Source organism: Grampus griseus, assembly GCF_964374135.1.
Source record: "Grampus griseus genome assembly, chromosome: 3".
NCBI lineage: Eukaryota > Metazoa > Chordata > Mammalia > Artiodactyla > Delphinidae > Grampus > Grampus griseus.
The window spans coordinates 132,308,917-132,328,363 of record NC_139019.1 but is presented as its reverse complement, the minus strand read 5'-3'; the positions used below and the strand labels follow the sequence as shown (position 1 = coordinate 132,328,363).

At 45.0% G+C, this 19,447-nt stretch overlaps 1 protein-coding gene across 5 annotated transcripts in view; it reads right to left on the bottom strand.

Annotated features, from left to right (window-relative positions):
• Window positions 1-19,447, bottom strand: part of CYFIP2 (cytoplasmic FMR1 interacting protein 2) — a gene marked incomplete at its 5' end in the record, with an annotated part of 114,207 nt that overhangs the window by 77,431 nt on the left and 17,329 nt on the right. For all 5 annotated transcript variants that reach the window (XM_082651299.1, XM_082651300.1, XM_082651302.1 and 2 more), the window contains 7 exons: window positions 1,750-1,897; window positions 2,657-2,823; window positions 11,403-11,528; window positions 12,054-12,173; window positions 14,590-14,707; window positions 16,537-16,628; window positions 18,760-18,864. In XM_082651299.1, the coding sequence (XP_082507425.1) occupies window positions 1,750-1,897; window positions 2,657-2,823; window positions 11,403-11,528; window positions 12,054-12,173; window positions 14,590-14,707; window positions 16,537-16,628; window positions 18,760-18,864 (876 nt within the window). The remainder of the gene's footprint in view (window positions 1-1,749; window positions 1,898-2,656; window positions 2,824-11,402; window positions 11,529-12,053; window positions 12,174-14,589; window positions 14,708-16,536; window positions 16,629-18,759; window positions 18,865-19,447) is intronic.

Genomic DNA, 19,447 nt, shown 5'->3' with positions numbered 1-19,447 from the left:
AAACCATTTCATCCCTAAGAGGGGAAACGTTTTCCCCACCTACTTTTACTAAACAAAGCATTTAATTCACCAGAACAGTAACCTCCCAGCTCTGCCAGATGTCACGTCTACTGTGCTCCCAAGGCCCTAACAGAGCCCCAGGGTGGGAGTCAGGAGACCTGGTTCTCGTCCCACCTCCATCTAAACTCACCTTGTGACTTGGACAAGTCACTTCCCCTCTCTGGACCTCAGTTTCCCCATCTGCAAAATAGGGGGAGGAACTAGTTTGCGACTAGTTTGTCTCTAAGGGCTCTTCCAAGCTGACTGTCTAGGAGTCTATGAAGTGTGTCTGTGCCACCCTAACATGACTTGGGGGTGTCGGGGGGCCTAACTGTTGGTGACACTCCTTCTCATATTATCTTTATAAATGCTCCGTTCTCCCTCCCTGCCCCCCACCTCTCTCTCATTCTCTGCCTGTTGGCCCCCTTTTGCAACCTCCTCCTTTCCAGTTTCTCTTTTGCCTCGCCTGGAAGCAACACCCAGAAGCCTGCTCAGCCCCTCCAAGCCATTCTGGACTGGAAAGGTCTCTAGCCTTTGGCATGACACAGAACCGTCTGTAGAAGCTTCCTTGAGAAGTTCCATGTCTCTTGAGCAGGCAAGAAAAGTGCAAAGGGGTCTGTGAGCTGCGGGCCACGGGAAGCTACGATGCCAGTGCTGAGAACCCAGCTGTCCTGGGTGCTGCCTCCTTGCCCCCACCCCGTGCCCAGACACAGACACACATACAGTGAGAAGCGTCAGGGGTGGGCCTCAGATGGCTCATCTCAGATGATTCAAGGAATCAGGATTTCAGAGATGAGAGAGGTTTAAAGGTCATGTGAAGCAGGAGTTCCCAGCCTGGGGCTTTGGGGGCCTGTAAGACCTTTAAAAGCTATAATGGGTCCATATGCTTTTTCTCAATAGCTCAAAAAGCCTACCAGAAACTATTTACCCTTAAGTAGGGGGCAAGGATTTAACTAAGATGACTAGGTTCTTTACTTTTTTTTTCTGTAATTCTACCGACTACTTTGGATAAGCCACAGACAACCTCTCGTTGTTGAAAAAGCTCCGGTTGGCAACTCTGAATATCTCTGATTATTAGACTTTCTCTAAGTGGTTGAGGGCTTTGGATACTTGTGATGTTGGTGGCGGGGGGGTACGGGGAATAACAAAAGCGGTGTTTTGTCAGTAACGTGATCTCATCCAAAGTTTTCATTTAACGGAGAAGATAACCAGAGCTCAGAGAGGTCAAGGCACTTGCCCAAGATCCCGCAGCAAGTCAGAGGCAGAACTTAGGAATTCCCAAGCTAGGACATCACTACAGGGGAAGCGGGGGTCAGCGTTCATTAAACAGGGACAGGATAGATGCATACAGATTTCACTTCAAACTTCTCCTATACTTTGGAACCTGCACTTCACAGGGCTAGGACAGCCGGTCCTGGTATTACCCCCCTTTGCCAGATTAGACAACTGAGGCACAAAGAGATCTGTGTAACGTGCCCGAGGTCACACAGGTATCTAGGACTAGAATCCAGGTCTCCTGAATCTTAAGTCAGTGGTCCTTCCTCTTATATCAAAACAAGATGGCAGAATAAGACTAGAGCAGCCGCTTGACCCTGCCCCTCCTGCCTGAGGACCCCCAGCCCCACTGCCCCATGGTCCAGCCAGGATGACCTACCATAGCCTGGCTGGCCTCTGAGTCAGCAGAGCTGGCCTGTGCCTGGAGCCGCTTACCTGTGTGCTGGAGGGCCCCACGGCACGGCGGGGCACCTTGATGTCAAATCCACCTTTGGGGTCCTTCTCCCCTCTCAAGCACGGGTCATTGGGGGGCTCTCGGCCGCCCTCCCAGTCACAGATGGTTTTCCGAATTGCCTGTAGGACACTGGGGAAGGAAGAACCTGGATTCAGACCAGCTGGGAAGAGGCACTGCAAGCCTGTTTCTAGAGGCCATGGTGTTCCAGGACCACGTGCCTTAGAACTCCTGGCACGCTTGTGAAACATGCTCACTCCAGGGCCCCATCCCCAGGGATGCTGGCTTAACAGATTGGAGGTGCAGCCCAGACGTCTGCATTTTACAAGTGCCCCGGTGATTCTGAGGCCCGCTGGCTGTCTGAGAACTCAGCTCTGAGGCCACACAGTGGTAGAGAACCTGAGTGAAGGATGGCTAGTTTTCTTTTTGCTTCCAGGACAGTTTCATTAGTCCATTTAAATCTCTGTATATTTAAAACTTGAATAATAGCTTATATCTGTGGCACACTTACTCCATGCTGCTGTGTGCTTAGGTCTATACACGGATTATCTCATTTCATCATCCCAACAGCCTAGGGAGTAGGTACCATCATCATCCACAGTTTACAAATGAGGGAAACTGAGGTGTAGAGAAGGTAAGTAACATGACTAAGTTCACACAGCTAGACAGTGGTGGATATGGGCTCCAAACCCAGAGATGGAGGCTTAATTCATCCCAAACGTCCAATCTCCTGAAAGGGCCTCATAGGACTTGCTGGAACTCACTGGAAGGTCCGTTTGTGTTCAGACACTTCCCTGGAAGCTGACTGATCTGGGAACGTCCTCTGTGGCCTGCACCCAGCACCCCCGATTTTGGATGTGGCCCCCTGAAAAAGGCCATCTGAAGACCCACCTGATGAGGACATTCTTCTTCTTCCGCACTGCCTGCCTGAGGGGTTCACGCAGGGTCACCTGGGCAAAGTCCTGCAGGGCTGCGTAGATGGTGTTCCTGATGGCCTGGTTGAAGACGCTCTCCATCCTGCCCATGAGCACCTGCAGGCCTTTGATCATGGCGATCACCTGGCCAGGCACAGATCGAGGTCAGGCTCACTGTGCCTTGGCATACCCGTCTGTCCGGTACCCTCACCACATCTCCGGGGGGGTGCTGGAGGAGACATCCTGAAGCACGAGGCCAGCGAGTGCTACTCAGAGTGTCAGTTCACGGCTGGGTGGAAACGTGTGCCAGAAGAGAAATCAGCACTCCGCCTCCCTCATCAAGGAAGCGCTGCTACAGAGCAGAGACGTCAGCCACATGCTGCGCGTGTGCCTCACCATCAGCTGACTTTCATTCTGGCACCGGCCCCCATCTTGCCGCTGACTGGTGACGACTGGCAGCTGGTCCATGGACCATGTTTTGAGCAGCACTCTGACTTTGAGAGGTCTCTCCACATCCCATGTACCCACAGACAATATCAAATAGAACTTCTTTCTATAGAATTTTTACAATCTTTGCTTTTGAAGTGATTTGGCCAGTTGCTGCTTGAGTCCATAAAATAGGATTCCTATAGAAGTCTTGTGGGGAAAGGCTTCTGCCCTTCTATTTACCTCCTCCCTAGCCCCTTAACTCACTTATCTGTCTGCAGAGGTGGGGAAACAGGTAACTAGGATGCGTGTAGCGTCACTTTGACCTTGGCGCTCACTTGGGATCTGTCTGCCTGTGGGGTGTGTCCTCTCCTCTGGGTGCCTGTCTTGTCCTTGCGGTAATCACCCCTCTCCATCCCAAGGATGGGAGGTGTATATTTATGCAGCTGCTTTGCCTGTTTCCCAGTGGGAAGTTTCATGGGATGGGGGAGGAATAGGAAGCCTGGTGTGGCCTTGAGTGAAGTCACATTCTCTGGTCCAGCTTTACCAAACCTGATCCTTTGGCCCCCGTCAGCCTCAAGTGCTAACTTCTAGATTAGCTCAGAATTCAGAGGGGAGGGAGATCAGCTCGGTGTTTTGTGACCACCTAGAGGGGTGGGATAGGGAGGGTGGGAGGGAGATGTAAGAGGGAGGAGATATGGGGATATAAGTATATGTATAGCTGATTCACTTTGTTATAAAGCAGAAACTAACTCACCATCGTAAAGCAATTATACTCCAATAAAGATGTTAAAAAAAAAAAAAGGAATTCAGAGGGAAAAGCCTTGTCAAATCAGCCTCCTGACAACTGCCACACTTGTCACACCCCTCATGACATGGTCGATTTCCTCCCTCTGCACCAGACTGTAAGCACTGCAGGGGTGAGGCCTGGCATGCTGTGTAGGCTCCATCCCTGGGGCCCGGGGCCCTGGTGGGCCCTCAAGAGATTTTTCTTGAAAAGCAATGAGTAAATGAATGAATGAGCTTAGATGCTAAGGCTTTATGTTCCTCCAAACTGTAAATGAAGAAATAGAACATTCGAGGCAGGAGAAATAGTGAGAATAGTTCAGAAGGTAAGAATTTTCACTAGAACCAACAGTCTAATGGTTTTGCTGAAGAGAACCTTTATAGTGCAGAAATGAGACAGAAGCTCTAAAGGAATGTTAATTCATAAAAGAATCTGGGCTCCTGGCTGGCAAAGAAACTAGGAAATAAGGGACAAAGGAAGGACAAAATAATGAAGACTTTTCAGAATAACTCCAAACACAGAAGAGTATGCAGATCTGTTAGACCTAAGGGAAAATCTTTGCAACTTTGGGCTAGGCCGAGATTTCTTAGCTAGAACACAAAAAATTACAAACCACAGAATAATAAATAAGTTGAACTTCCTCAAAATTAAAAACAGGTGCTCTTTGGAAGGCACCCCCCCCCCAAAAAAATGAAAAGACAAAGTCACCAATTAGAAAAAATATTTGCAACGTATTTGTGAATAAGGACTTGTATCTAGAATATATAAAGATTCTCACAATTTAATAGTAAGAAGATGGAAAGCTAATTGTAAAAAATGGGCAAAAGATTTCAACAGACAACACTTCACAAAGGAAGATGTATGAATAGCCAATAAGCACATGAAAAGATGCTCAATATCATTAATCTTCAGGGAAATGCAAATTGAAACCTCAGTGAGATGTACTAAATATCCATTAGAATGGCTAAGATTAATAAGACTGACAGCACCAGCACTGTGAGGGTGTGTGCAACAGAACCCTCATATATAACTGGTGGGAATATAAAACGGTACACCCACTTTGGAAAACTGTTTGGCAGTTTCTTAAAAAGTTAAACATACACCTCCAATATGACCATTCCAAGAGAAATAAAAACCTATGTCTACACAAACACTTATACTCAAATATTTAAAGCAACTTTGCTTACATTGGCCAAAAGCTGGAAATGGCCCAATGTTTATCAACAATTAAATAGATACACAAATTGTAGAATAGCCACGCAATGGAAAAATACTCAGCAATGAAACGAAACAAACTATTGATACAAGAAACAATGTGGATGAATCTCAAAATTATTATGCTGAGTGAAAAAGCCACACGCACAAAATACATACTATATGATTCCACTTAAATAAAATTGTAGAAAATGAAAACAAATCTATGGTGACAAAAGGTGTGATTGTTTAGGGCCAAGGATGGAGGGAAGGATGGATTGCAAATGGCATACGAAGTCTTAAAGGGAGATGAAAATGTTCTGCATCTTGTGTTTTTGGTTTCACAGGTATATATACAACTGTCAAAACTTTGTGAATTATACACTTTAAATGGATGCAGTTTACCAAATGTAAATTATACCTTAGTAAAGCTCATTGAAAAAAACAATAATATTCTCGTGGAGATAGCACATTCACGACACAAGGGTTGGGCGCGATTAAAAAAGAAGAAACATTCAGAGAACAAGATGGAGCTTTTGGACATTTAAAATATTATAGACAAAATAAAAAATACTAACAGAGTTGAAAACTGAAATTAAGGAAATATCCCATAAAGCAGAACAAAAATAAGTGATATGCAATAAGACAGAAAAGATAGGAAAATTAGACACTAACTCCTGGGCATCCAACATCTGACAGATAGAAAACCCAGAAAGACAGAACAGAGAAAACAGAGAGGAGGAAATTATCAAAATTAAAATTCAAGAAAATTTCCCAGACCTACGGAACTTGTATTTCCACACTGCAATGGCCTATTTAGTGTCCCAAACAATGAATGCAAAAGGCCCTTATCATGATGCCTTACAGTGAAACTTCAGAAAAACTGTGATAAAGAGATGAGACTATAAGATTCTACAGATGAAAACGAAAGAATAAAGTTAGACTCACATTTCCTAATTTCAAAACTTACTACAAAGTTACAGTAATCAAAATGGTATGGTATTGGCATATAGAAAGACATATAGATCAATGAAAGAGATCTGAAAGCCCAGAAATAAACCCTTACATTTACAGTCAATTGATTTTTGACAAGAGTACCAAGACAATTCAATGGAGAAAGAATACGCTTTCCAACAACTGGTGCTGGGACAACTGGACATCTGCACGCAAAAGAATGAAGTTGGACCCCTACTCACACCATATACAAAAATTAACTAAAAATGACCAAAGAACTAAATGTAAGAATTGAAACTATAAAAATCTCCGAAGAAAACATAGGAGTAAATCTTTGAGAACTTGGATTAGGCAATGGTTTCTTAGATATGACACCAAAAGCACAAGTGACAAAAGGAAAAATAAAAGGAACTTCATCAAAATTGAAAACTTTTGTGCTTCAAAGGATACCATATAGAAAGTAAAAAGACAATCCATGGAATGGAGGAAAATTTTTTCAAATTATATGTCTGATAAGGGACTTGTATCCAGAATATATAAAAACTCTTTCTTTTGGTGTTTGAATATTGATATATTTTTAAATATACCAGCTCTGGGAAACAAGATGCATAATAAAATTTTTTCCTCTTTTTCATTTTGGCTCATAAATGTGGCTGCATTTTAGAAAACAGTCCCTATTTTCCTGGTAACCATGGCAAATTAGTTAGCTTTTTCTGATACAGAATATATAAAAACTCTTATACTTCAAAAATAAAAAGACAAATAACCTAAAATAAAATGGGCAAAGAATCTGAACAGACATTTCTCCAAAGAAGCTATGCAGACAGCCAATAAGCACATGAAAAGGTGCTCAATATCATTAGTTATTAGGGATATGCAAGTCAAAACCACCATGAGAAACTACTTCACAACTAGGATGGCTAAAATAAAAAAGACCATAAGTGATGACAAGGATATGAAGAAATTGCAACTCTCGCACACTGCTGGTGAAAATGTAAAATGGTGCAGCTGCTTTGGAAAACAATTTTCACAGTTCCTCAAATTTTTAAACGTAGAGTTACCACGTGACCCAGTAATTCTGCTTCTAGGTATATACACAAGAGAATGAAACACATTTCCACACAAATACTTGTACACGAATGTACATATCAGCATATTCATGATAGCCAAAAAGTTGAAACAACCCAAATTTGTGAATATATAAACAAATATGATATATTCATACAATGGAATATTATTCAATCATAAAGGAATGAAGTACTGATATATACTAGAACATGGATGAACCCTGAAAACATCATGCTAAGTGAAAGAAGCCAGTCACAAAGGATCACATATTATATGGCTCCATTTAAATATAATCTCCAGAAGAGGCAAAACTATGCAGACAGAAAGTAGATTAGTGGTTGCCAGAGGCTGGTGGGGAAAGAGATGAATGGCAAATGACCACTAATGGGTATGGGTTTTTTTGGGGGGATAACAAAAATGTTATAAAATTAGGCAGTGGTAATGGTTTCACAGCTCTGAATATACTAAAAATAAGTGTACACTTTAAAGGGTGAATTTGTTTATATATAAATTATATCTCAATAATGCGATTATTAAAAAATTATACAGAGGAAAAAATAACAAGGAAACAGGGATTAGACTAGAATCCAACTTTTCAGCAGCAACACTAAAAGCTAGAGAACAATGGAATAATACCTTCAAAATTTTGGGAAAAAATTATTTACAATTTAAAACTCTCTAGCCACTCACTATGAGTGAATTTAGAAGTAAAACATTTTCAGATATTCAAGATCTCAGAAATATTTTCCTCCATAATCCCTTTCTTAGAAAGCTTTGGAGGATATACTCCACCAATATAAAGAGAGAGTCAGCCCTGGGGTCCAATACAGGAGAGGGACAAAGGGAATCCCAGGGTAATGATGATGAGATATCTCAGATCAGTAACTGAACAACAGATCTAGAGACAAATCAGTTCAGATTGGAGAGAAGGAAAAGGGGCTTCAGCGGGAATGGCTCCAAGGAAAAAAAAGAGTAATAAAATTCATAAAATAATGATTGTGATTAGCTCTTTCGTAGGAAGTTTTACACTGGTATGTTTGAGGGCTCCTTTTTTATTGGATCATAGAAAACTTATCAAACAAAAAGGCAAAAGCTGTGCCAGAAAAGAGATGTATTCATATTAGACCACATGACTCAGCAATGAACAGTTACTCAGTTATAGTAATACAGAGCAACTGTTAATTTAACCAAAAAGTGTTAAATTGCCACTTTGGGAAGATAGGAGAAAGGAATTGGGTGTATTGGGGGTGGAAATGGGAGGTAGAGATGAAAGAACTAAACTGTTTTCTCCCAAAGTACGAAATCAATAGAAAATGCCATAAATTGAAAAACCAGGGAACAGGCCCATCAGGCTGTTAGTGGAAGTACAGAGATAAATACCAGAAGAAATAGCTTGACAAGGTGAAAAGATGTTTCCTATTTTGGGACTCAGGGAGGAGTGAGGTGGTGCAGGTTACTGTAATATTTTTGCCTTGTTTTAGTGTTGTTTAATGCCACGTAAAATTACTTTTCTTTCTTTCTTTAAAATTTAATTTAATTAATTATTTTTATACAGCAGGTTCTTATTACTTATCTATTTTATACATATTAGTGTATATATGTCAATCCCAATCTCCCAATTCATCCCACCACCACCACTGCACCCCCCAGAATTACTTTTCTTAAATTTATTTTTACATGGTTTACTAACAAAATAAAAATTATAAAACCTCTCAATGTAAAGTAAGGACTAGAAGGAAATACAGAAAATGCCACTGGTGGTTGTAGTTGGATGATTTTCTGAGACTGTGGGAAGGTGAGTGTAGGAGTGGGGTTGAGAGGAGCATTTCCTAAACTACCTATGGTGCCTACGTATTGCTTTTATTAAAGAAAGAAAGGTATAAACAGTTTTACAAAGTTGTATGTCCTCTTTGACTGAAAGTCTCATTTTATATAAATAGGCTTGAGGAGGACTTTCTCGCCCAGTGATGACTGGGCAACTGTCTTCCAGGCTGACTATTTGCAATGGAAGTGCTAGGAGGTCAGGACCACTCAGCTCAATGCCAAGTGTGATTACAATCTGTCTGGGGAGAGAGGAGAGACCCACATGACCATCAGCGGGTGAACACATCAACCAAATGGGGTGAGTCCATGCAACGGACTATCACTCAGTCATAAAAGGGAATGCAGGCTTCCCTGGTAACGCAGTGGTTGCGAGTCCGCCTGCCGATGCAGGGGATGCGGGTTCGTGCCCCGGTCCGGGAAGATCCCACATGCCACAGAGTGGCTGGGCCCGTGAGCCATGGCCACTAAGCCTGCGTGTCCAGAGCCTGTGCTCCGCAACGGGAAAGGCCACAGCAGTGAGAGGCCCGCGTACCGCAAAAAAAAAAAAAAAAAAAAGGGAATGCAGTACTGATTTGTGCTACAATGGAGGGACCTTGAAAACATGAAGTAAAAGAAGCCAGACACAAAAACCACATATGATACGATTCTCCTTATAGGAAACAGCCAAAATAGGGAACTCCATAGAGACAGAGGAGACTGCTTAGGGCTGCAGGGATAGGGAATAGGGGGTGACTGTACCGGGTTCTTCTTGAGGTGATGAAAATGTTCTAAATTTGACTGCAGCTGCCCAGCACTGGCGATATACTAAAACTTAATGAATTTACATTTTAAACTCACGGTACTCCTCATCCGACTTCTGGCTGTGCAGCCTGGAGCCCGTCACCACCTGGGGAACATCAGCTGTCACCCTCACTGTCGACGCACCTGGCACTTTTCTACCTTATTTCACTGATTCCCCCAAGAACACTGCAAGGGAGGTGCTGTTATTATACCCCTTGACAGATACACTGAGGCTCAGACAAGTGCCTTCCTAAAGGCCACATGCCTTGTAATAGATCGAGGGTTCAAATTCAGGTGGTGTGACGCCCGGGGCCCACTCACAACGACCCTGGTTGACTGCAGCACAGCACCTTTCAGACTTTTGGGTCTGTGATTTACAGTAGGAATTGTATACTGTCTACTAACTCAGGAACACGTACCTGCCTGAAATGACCCCACTGAGCCTCAGTTCTTTAAAGTACAGCCTGGAGATCAGCTAAAGAGCAACTCTAACCCCTAATGTGTATGACGCTTTATAGCCTTCACTGCTCATCTACATCATTATCTCTGGTAATGACTGATTTTCAACAATAATGCTGGGATGGAAGTGGGTAAAGATAATCAGCTCCATCTTATAGATAAAGAGGCTGAGGCTCAGAGAGATGAAGGGTCCGGGGGCAGCATCCAGGTCTCTGACTTCTAGGTTTCAGAGAGTCATGAAAGAGGAAGCTGTCACTCATAACCCAGCAAGAATGAGCTCCGTCACCCTCACAGACATATCTTTTTGTAATCAGACAAACAAAAAAACCAAATCAGAAGGTTATAAAGCAGGAAGTAGAATCCTCCCTTTAGAAATTACTACTGTTAATGGTTTGGTATATATAAACATATACACTTATGTCCTTCCATTTTGAGCAAATGTGCAAAAGTATATTAATTTTGGTAGAAATGGCATCATTTTACATGCTGCCCTTTAACCTGTTTCTTTTTTAACTTAACAATATACGGTGTATATCTTTTCATGTCAGTACATCCATTTTAGTAGCTGCATAGTATTCAATGATATAGCTGTACCTTTATTTATTTTACCTGGTCCGTACTGAAGGACATTTCAGTTGTTTCACATATTTTGGCATTATAAACAATACGGCAATAAATGTCTGTTATATATGTCTCGGCACCGTTGGCTTATTTCCCTGAGATATATATGTGCCAAACGGTATGCCCGTTAAAAATCCGAATACAGATGATCAGCTTGCCCTCATAGAAAGCCTGTAAAATGTGGACTGGCCTGAGAAGGTCTACATCCCACTTCAACCAGCAACAGACATCACCAATCTACTAGATCTTTACTATCCTGACTGGTCAGCATTCTACCTCATCTTAGTTTCGATCTGAAGTTCTCCAACCACTCCTCAGTCTGGGCATTTGTTATATCTCTTTTGGCCACGTGTTTTGTCCCTGCTGTTTGGTCTAATGGAGTGCCTCTTTCTTTGGGATTCTAAGAACAGAATGCATTTCTCACCGCTTCTGAAAGAACAACTTGGGGCAGAGATGAATTCGGGTGGGAGGAGGGGGCAGGGAAGTGCATGCACAGGAGGTCCATGGCTGCCGCCCGGCCCAGCACCCCTCCAGGAAGCCCTACGGCTGCTGACACGGAGCAGCCTCGGGGGTGGGGGGGGGTGAGGAGAAGCAGGGAGTCAGCACCCACCTCGACGAAGGCAAACTTCTCCTCACTGGTGTAGTTGTAGCGGGTGGCTCGCTCATACTCCTCGGCCGTGCCCGGGCAGTCTTTGTTGCAGAACTTGTCCGTGGGGTGAACGAGCTTCCAGGAGTACTGGGGTGAGAGGAGAGACCCACGCGTCCATCAGCAGGTGAATGAATCAACCAAATTGGGTGAGTCCACACAACGGACTATCAGTCATAAAAGGCAATGCAGTACTGATCTGTGCTACAATGGAGGGACCTTGAACATGTGAAGTAAAAGAAGCCAGACACAAAAACCACATATGATACGATTCTACTCATAGGAAACAGCCAAAATAGGGAACTCCATAGAGACAGAAGGAGACTGCTTAGGGCTGCAGGGATAGGGAATAGGGGGTGATTGTACCGGGTTCTTCTTGAGGTGATGAAAATGTTCTAAATTTGACTGCGGCTGCCCGGCACTGGCAATATACTAAAAATTAACAAATTTACATTTTAAATGGGTGAATGGTGTGGTGTGTGAATTATATCTTGATAAAGCTGTTTAAAAAATAGAGTGCCAGAGAGAGGCAGGCGCAGACAGATTCCAAGTGAACAGAGAGTTCAGGATGGAGGGGGCCGGGAAGGGGCAGACCCTCTGCCCTGCGACACCTACCACCTCCATGACGTGGGCGCTCCACTTGGACAAGAGCTGCAGGCCCCGCAGGGCCAGGTCAAAGAGTTCGCGGTACTCCTCGTCCGACTTCTGGCTGTCCAGCCCGGAGCCCGTCACCACCTGGGGAACATCAGCTGTCACCCTCACTGTCGACGCACCTGGCACTTTTCTACCTTATTTCACTGATTCCCCCAAGAACACTGCAAGGGAGGTGCTGTTATTATACCCCTTGACAGATAAACTGAGGCTCAGACAAATGCCTTGCTAAAGGCCACATGCCTTGTAAATGATTGAGGGTTCAAATTCAGGTGGTGTGACGCCAGGCGCCCACTCACAACGACCCTGGTTGACTGCAGCACAGCACCTTTCAGACTTTTGGGTCTGCGATATACAGTAGGAAGTGCATACTGTCTACTAACTCAGGAACACGTACCTACTTAGAGGTATTCAATATAGGCATGAACAGTTTTCACGAAACAACTTTATGCTCAATACTTGAGATTTCCTCTGATTTTTTATTCCATTTCATAACAAAATGCTAATTAGAAAGCAACTAAATTGATTTCACAACTCAGTTAGAAATGACTCACGGACTGAAAAGCACTGGTGAAGATAAACATCTATTTCAACATGTAATATTCCACCGTGAAATACTGTATGTATGTATACTGTGCGTATGCATAGATATATGTGTATATATGTGTATGTGTATAGATATACATATAGAGCCAGTCCTCATTATTTGTGGATTCTGTATCTGTGAATTTCCCTATTCACTAAAATTTATCTGTAACCTCAAGATCAATCCTTGCAGTGCTTTCATGGTCAGATTCAGACGTGTGCAGAGTGGGAAAAAATTTGAGTCATGTTCCCAGCTGAGGCTGAACAAGGCAACTCTCTGCTCTCGTTTCGGCTCCTACTGTACACAAGTGTCCCGTTCCTGGTCTATTTAGTGCCCCATTTTCCTCATTCTTATACTTTTTAATGGTGATTTCATTATTTTAAATGGCCCCCAAGCACAGGGCTGATGCTCTGTCTATGCCCCTATGAGAAAGGAGGCTGTGATGGGCATTATGGAGAAAATATGTATTTTAGATAAGCTTTGCTCAGGCATGAATTATAGTGTTGTTGGCTGTGATTTAACGCCAACAAATCAACAATATATATTACATAAGGCGTCTTTAAGCAGAAGCACATGTAAAATAAGGTTATATATTAAAAACCAGCTGATGGAGACACTGTGATCGGAAGCTCACAGGAACCTACCCCTGTATTTTCTCAAAGAGTGATGGTTCAGTACTTGCTGATTTAGTGTTGACGGCCACTTTATAGAATATAACTGCTGTGAATACTGAGAATGGTCTGTACATACACATGTATAAGCTGTATAATTCTAAAAATAGCTTTGAGCCAGACTCATTCTTAGATCATACCAAAACTGGACAAGGAATGAAGGGGTCCCCAGCACTTAAATTATTCCCCTAGCTTATGTTCAGTTCATTGTCACATACAGTTAAGGAAGTCAAAGGTTTGGGCTTGACCCTGGTCCATGTCCACCAGAAGCCCTCTTGAGAATGTGGGCCACTCATCTAATGACCACACCACCTGCATTTATCTGGCTGTTCTCATTTCAAATATGATGCCCTTGGATCAAAGACATTTCCCTAGTTTGGGTTTTGGAAAGCGTAACTATGGCCATCGGCCACATGGTGGAGCCAGTGGGCACATGCGTGGTAGTGCAGAGTCTTCCAGGAGCTCCAGGTACTAAGGGAATTCAAATCTGGAGACCTATATTTATTAAACCAACATATATATTCATTAGAAGCGTTTATACAGAAAGAGATCCAGAAGGATATATACATCCAAATGTTAATCATAGTTGGTTCTGGGTGGAAGGATTTTACATGACTGATTTTCCCTCCTTCTGCCTATCTGTATTTTTCCTGAGGTTTGTGCACCGATCATGCTTCCCTACCAAAAAAAAAAAGGAAGAAAAGAAAAATCCAGTGCCAGTAAAAATGTAATTAGTGGGATCATCACAGGAGATTTTTATGACCTTATTTTGCTGCTAACTGTATTTTCTGGCCTATTACAATGATTATTTATAATTGTAGTTTAAAAATATTTAGATGGTGTTATCACCATGATTGTTCAGAACTTTGTTTCTCTTGCCATCCAGGGTGGAGATGGTTTAGATCATACACAGACTAACGATTACTGGGCTGTTACTAGTTGCTAGGCACAATGCATTTTCCATGCATCATATTGTTTAATCCTCTCAATGAACCTTTCCAGATACTATTAGCTCCATTTTGCAGATGAGGAAACTGAGGCTCAGGGACGTTGAATAACTTGTGAAGGTCAGCAGCAGAACCAGAATCACACCCAGTTCCATCTGGCTCTAAAATCCATGCCACCAGTGTGTATTCCCTTACTCCTCCACTCTCCATGATCTCACCTCTTTTCTGGCCGGTCCTCACCCCTCCCCACCCTGGGCCCACACGGGCCTCCATCCCAGCAGCCAGAGCGAACTCACCTCACTGTTGCTGTAGCGAGCGAGTTCGGAGATAAAGCGGATGTGGTCATCCCGGATCTGAACCATCTGCTCGCAGATATTGTACTGCGGGCTGATGCTGCTCTGGGTGCACGTCCACCTGGGCAGAAAATCAGGGGGGTCAGAGTGGGTCCTGGCCTTAGGCACCTGGGTGGGGCAGGCTCCTTCCATTCACTAGTTGCTCCTGGTGCTTGGCCAACGTGGCCGGCTCCCCTGGGTGGACCAAGAGGTGTCCCAGCTACCAGCAAGAGTGCCTGCTAAATCCCGCTGTGGGGACTGCAGGCTGAACGGAACAGCCTTTTCTCCTCCTGCTTGGGGCTGGCCTCCTCTAAGACCCAATCGCATGCTTTTCCAGATAACGGGTGTCCACAGTACTTACCAGTCACGTGAGCGGGGAGGGACTTGCAGCCTCTCTAGGGCTGCAAAGGACTGGAATCCAAGCAAAGAAAAAGCAAGGTGGGCAACCTCCCAAACCTATCTACTGACCCCGGCAGCACTACGTCCTGTGGTTGAAGCTGTCTTTGGAGGGGGCCTATGGGCGGGACTGGGGAAAACTAAAGGGATTGTGCCTCTTTTTCAACAGCGAGCTCTCTATGGAGAGGAAACACGGAAGCTCTCTATGGAGAGGAAAACCACAGCCATTCTGAAAGTCTCTCTTTCTCATCTTCTCCCCCTTCCTCTCTTCTTTCTCCTCAACTCTTTCCTCAACTTTTTTGAAAGAGATCTTTGGGAGAACATCCTAAATTGGGGAGGAAATGAATGAATAAGAATCTTCACTCTCCTTCCCCAAGAGAAAAAAAGACAACCCCGTTCACTGTCCTCTACCATCCGGTGCCAGGTGACCCAGTGGACAGATTAGCATGGACACCAAACAAAGCAGATATGCGTTGTAGAGAGAATTTACTATTTCAAAAGGAGCTCTGAAAGGGCGCTCCAGAGAATACTCAGAATGGTGACAGACTTCCTCATGCCTGTACTTTGGCATGACTTTCCTTTTGAGGTCCTTGTGTAGGGATGGGGACACCATCACTTGAACCTCTGACCACCATCCTGGTCACATCACCACTCCCAACCAACCTCAGGTGGCCGAGAATTCACGCAGGGAAAAGTGAAGAAATGAGTTCAGCATTCGGGACTCCATGCTTTTCCTGAAAGACCTCCTCGTACACCAGCAGCCACCGGGTTATGAAAAGACTTAAACCGGCTTTCCCTGGCAAGACTCACCTGCTGTGGCTCAAAGCTGGTGGAGTTCAAGGACACTCTATTTACATACTTTTAAGGCCCTAATACCCTCACCCCTGACTAAAGGATGGTCGGCTCCACTCTGTATGGAAATGCAGGCAGAAACCTCCTTAACAAGGCCAGAGATCAAAGGGGTGGCCAAGACTGTAGCCGAATGTCCCCCAACTTCCATGAGGCGCTGACACCCCAGATCTTAGCTCAGATCACCTAGAGTGGTGGTTTATAAAACAACATAAGGAGAGGTCGTCAACCCGCTTCACAGTTGGAACCGTTGGAACAATACCCTCCACGGCATACTTACTGCATGGACACAAAACCTGAAGAGAGAACCAGTGTGATGAAGAACAAGGCCATCTCGCTCTGCCTGACCACTGAGGGCTGGTCACTCCTCCCCCTTCGCAGGGGAAGGAGGACTCCTGCCCTTCCCCTGCAGGCGGTGTGGGCCACCACGGGAACAGAGAAAGGGCGGGGCTGTGCTCTGAGCACTTTTGAACCCTGGCAGCAAAGGGCAGGTGCAAAAGGGCTCAGAGCACCATCCACTGCTCCCCTCTGCCAGGCGCCAGTGATTGGACAGAATCCACCTGCCCAGGGCTCTGGGGAGGGGGGAGGGGCTGAAGTGGCCCCTCAGCCCCCTGCCCGGGCTGGGCATCCTCGGGGGAGCCGAGAGACATTACGGCAGGCACTCACTTGGACTTGTTCTCTTCATAGTGAGCACTGGTCTTAATGTATCTGGCCAGCTCTATCTGCATGTCGCCGAAAAGGGGCACCACCTGCAGCTGCTGCAAAGGAAGCAAATACAGTGCGTGAGACACGGAGGGAGGGGCCAGGTGGCTGCCTTCCGCCGGGGGAGACAGGCCTCCGTGTGTGCCTCTGGGATGACCCCCAGTTTCTGCTTCCAAAGATGCTACTATGTGACCCTGGAACCACAAAGAGCCCCAGCCAGAGTAGAGGTCCTCCCGTGCCTCCAACCATCCCTATGTTCCAGCAACTGAGCCCAGAGAGGCAAAGTGACTTGTCTAAGGTTACCCAGCAGGCAGAACAGATGAAGAATGAGGACCAGATGGTCTGCCTCCCAGGGCAGGGTCTTTTCTGCTCTAATTTTCCTTGGATTCGAGGATCCTCGCTGCTTTGAGCTCTGCGAGTGGGTGCCCAGATGCCACTGGCTGGGCATGACCTTCTTGAGAAACTCCACAACGGGAAGTGATTGAAACCTTTAACACCTAACACCAAAGGGCAGACGATTCCCATCCGAAGACCAGGAGTAATGGCGAGGAGGCTGGTATTTTCTGTCTGCTTCTTAGGCACTAGGCACTGTGCCAAGCCCTTCAAAACCAGAGGGTTTCTAGGGCAGTGAAACTATTCTGTATGATACCATAATAGTGGATATAGATCATTATACATTTGTCAAAACTTACAGAATGCACAATGCCAAGAGTTACCCCTACTGCAAACCACGGACTTTGGGTGATAATGATGTGCCAACAATGTAGGTTCATGGACTATAACAAACGTACCCCTCTGCTGGGGAGTTTGGACAATGGGGGAGGTTGTGTATGAGTGGAGGCAGGGGGTATATGGGAAATCCCTGTTCATTCTGCTCAATTTTGCTGTGAACCTAAAACTGCTCTAAAAAATAGTCTATTAAGCAAATCAGAAAACAGTATTTCAATCCACAGAATAACTGGGTGAGGTCAGTACTAGTATCATTCCCATTTAACAGATGGACAAACTGAAGCTTTGCCAGCTGAAGTGACTGTTTTCAATCACTCCTAGAAGCTAAGGAGCTGGGATTATAACCCAGGGCTTTGACTGACCTATGTGATCCCACTGAATCCTCAAGGGAACCCCATAAAGTAGACACCCTTAGCATTGCTGTTTTTCGAGCCAGGGAACTCAGTTTCAGAGAAGTTCTGTGACTTTCCCAAAGTCACCCAGCTATGAAATGGCAGAGCGAGACTAAAACCCAGGTCTTTGTGAGGCGAGATTGCGGTCTTCCACTCTACCCCCATCTCATTCATGCGGATCTAAGGCAGAGGCAGATTTGGCCAGTTCTCCCAAGATGAGCTCTGTTTTCACTACGGGCAGTTCCAGAGAAAAGTCAAAGTTTCAGCTTCAAAAAGAAGCCAAGCCCAGCCACAGGATGCCTTCTGGTGACTTATTTCCCTCTTAACCTCCAAGAGTCGGTGGGACGCAGGCTTGGCCACACCTTTGAGGGATTCCACTTTTAATTGAAGCCTGGTTTTCCCGTGTCTGACCTCAGAGGCTCCACTCCAGGCCTGAAATGCCTGATGCTAGAATACATCGACATCATGGAATTCACTTCCAAAGGAGAAAACCCCTTTGCGAAAACCTCAAAGGCAAACCACAAGGTTTTATTGTTAAAGACTTGGGGCAGAAGATCAAATCTCTGAGGCACTGGGATGGACTGACTGTGGGCTGGACGCTGATGAGGCATTCTGCCCAGAGGCACGGAGAGTGAGGGGCCTCTGGTGGGCCAGGAGAGGCTGTGCGTTTGCGAATGTGAATCAATGTAAAATCCAGTCTTTATTCCTCCTGCTTCTGTGGGCTCTAATATATACTGAAAATTAAAGCGGGCTCTGTCTTCTGGGATGCACCTCTTTCTTTAGATGGCAAGGGATTTCAGAAAAGGGAAAAAGCAGTATGCGGAAAGAATCACAAGGCCTCCCGGCCGAATCCCAGCTGAATCCTGAGACTCAGGCACATGCCTTCTATAGTGTAGCTTCCTCTACCCAGGGCAGCTGGAGGCCCTAACATTCTATTCTCCTCCTCTTGGGGTCTTTAAAGCTACAGTTCAGTCAACAAGCCCCACTACTTGCTGGTTCATTTCATTCCTTTCCCCAGAGAGACCACCCCTTGGCCCCCTGCCCAACCCCAGCCCCAGGTGCTGACCTTAAAGAACTTATCGATTTTGCTGAGGTTGATCCTCTTCTTGGCATCCAGTTTGTAAATGTTACTGACATTTCCATCCATCAGGTAGAGACCAAAACCCATGACCTAGAGTGAGAAGAGGCAGAGCCAGAAGCCAGTCACATCCACTGGAAAAGTTTCAAAAAACCAAAAAAAGCAGATCTGTGTCTGTGTTCACATCCCCTGTAGTGACACACTGTGTGACAAAAACCCATGTGTCTTCAAAAAAAAAAAAAGGTGGGGGGGGAAGAGACCCATAGGTCTACTTTCAACCAGAAATTTGATTTCTGTGAAGAAATGCAGAGGACTCTTTCATATATTACCATGGCGGCCACTTCTTGAGTCCTCCCCCATGGGCCAGAGTCTGTGCTTTGGGATTTAGCAGGCGTCATCCTTCATTCTCACAACAACCTTATGAGTCAAGTTCTACACAATAACCTTATTCTACGGACGAGGAATTGGAGACACAGAGAGGTTAGACAGCTTGCCAAGGTCACACAGCTAGTAAGCTGCAGAGACAGGATCTGAACCGGGATCTGACAACAACATGTCGGCACTTAGATCCTTCTTGAGAGAAAGGACTGAGTGGTGCTGTCGCTGCATCCCTGGGCCCCAGCACATCGCAGGCACTTGACGAATACTCACTAGATGGTAAATGGATGTGAAACTA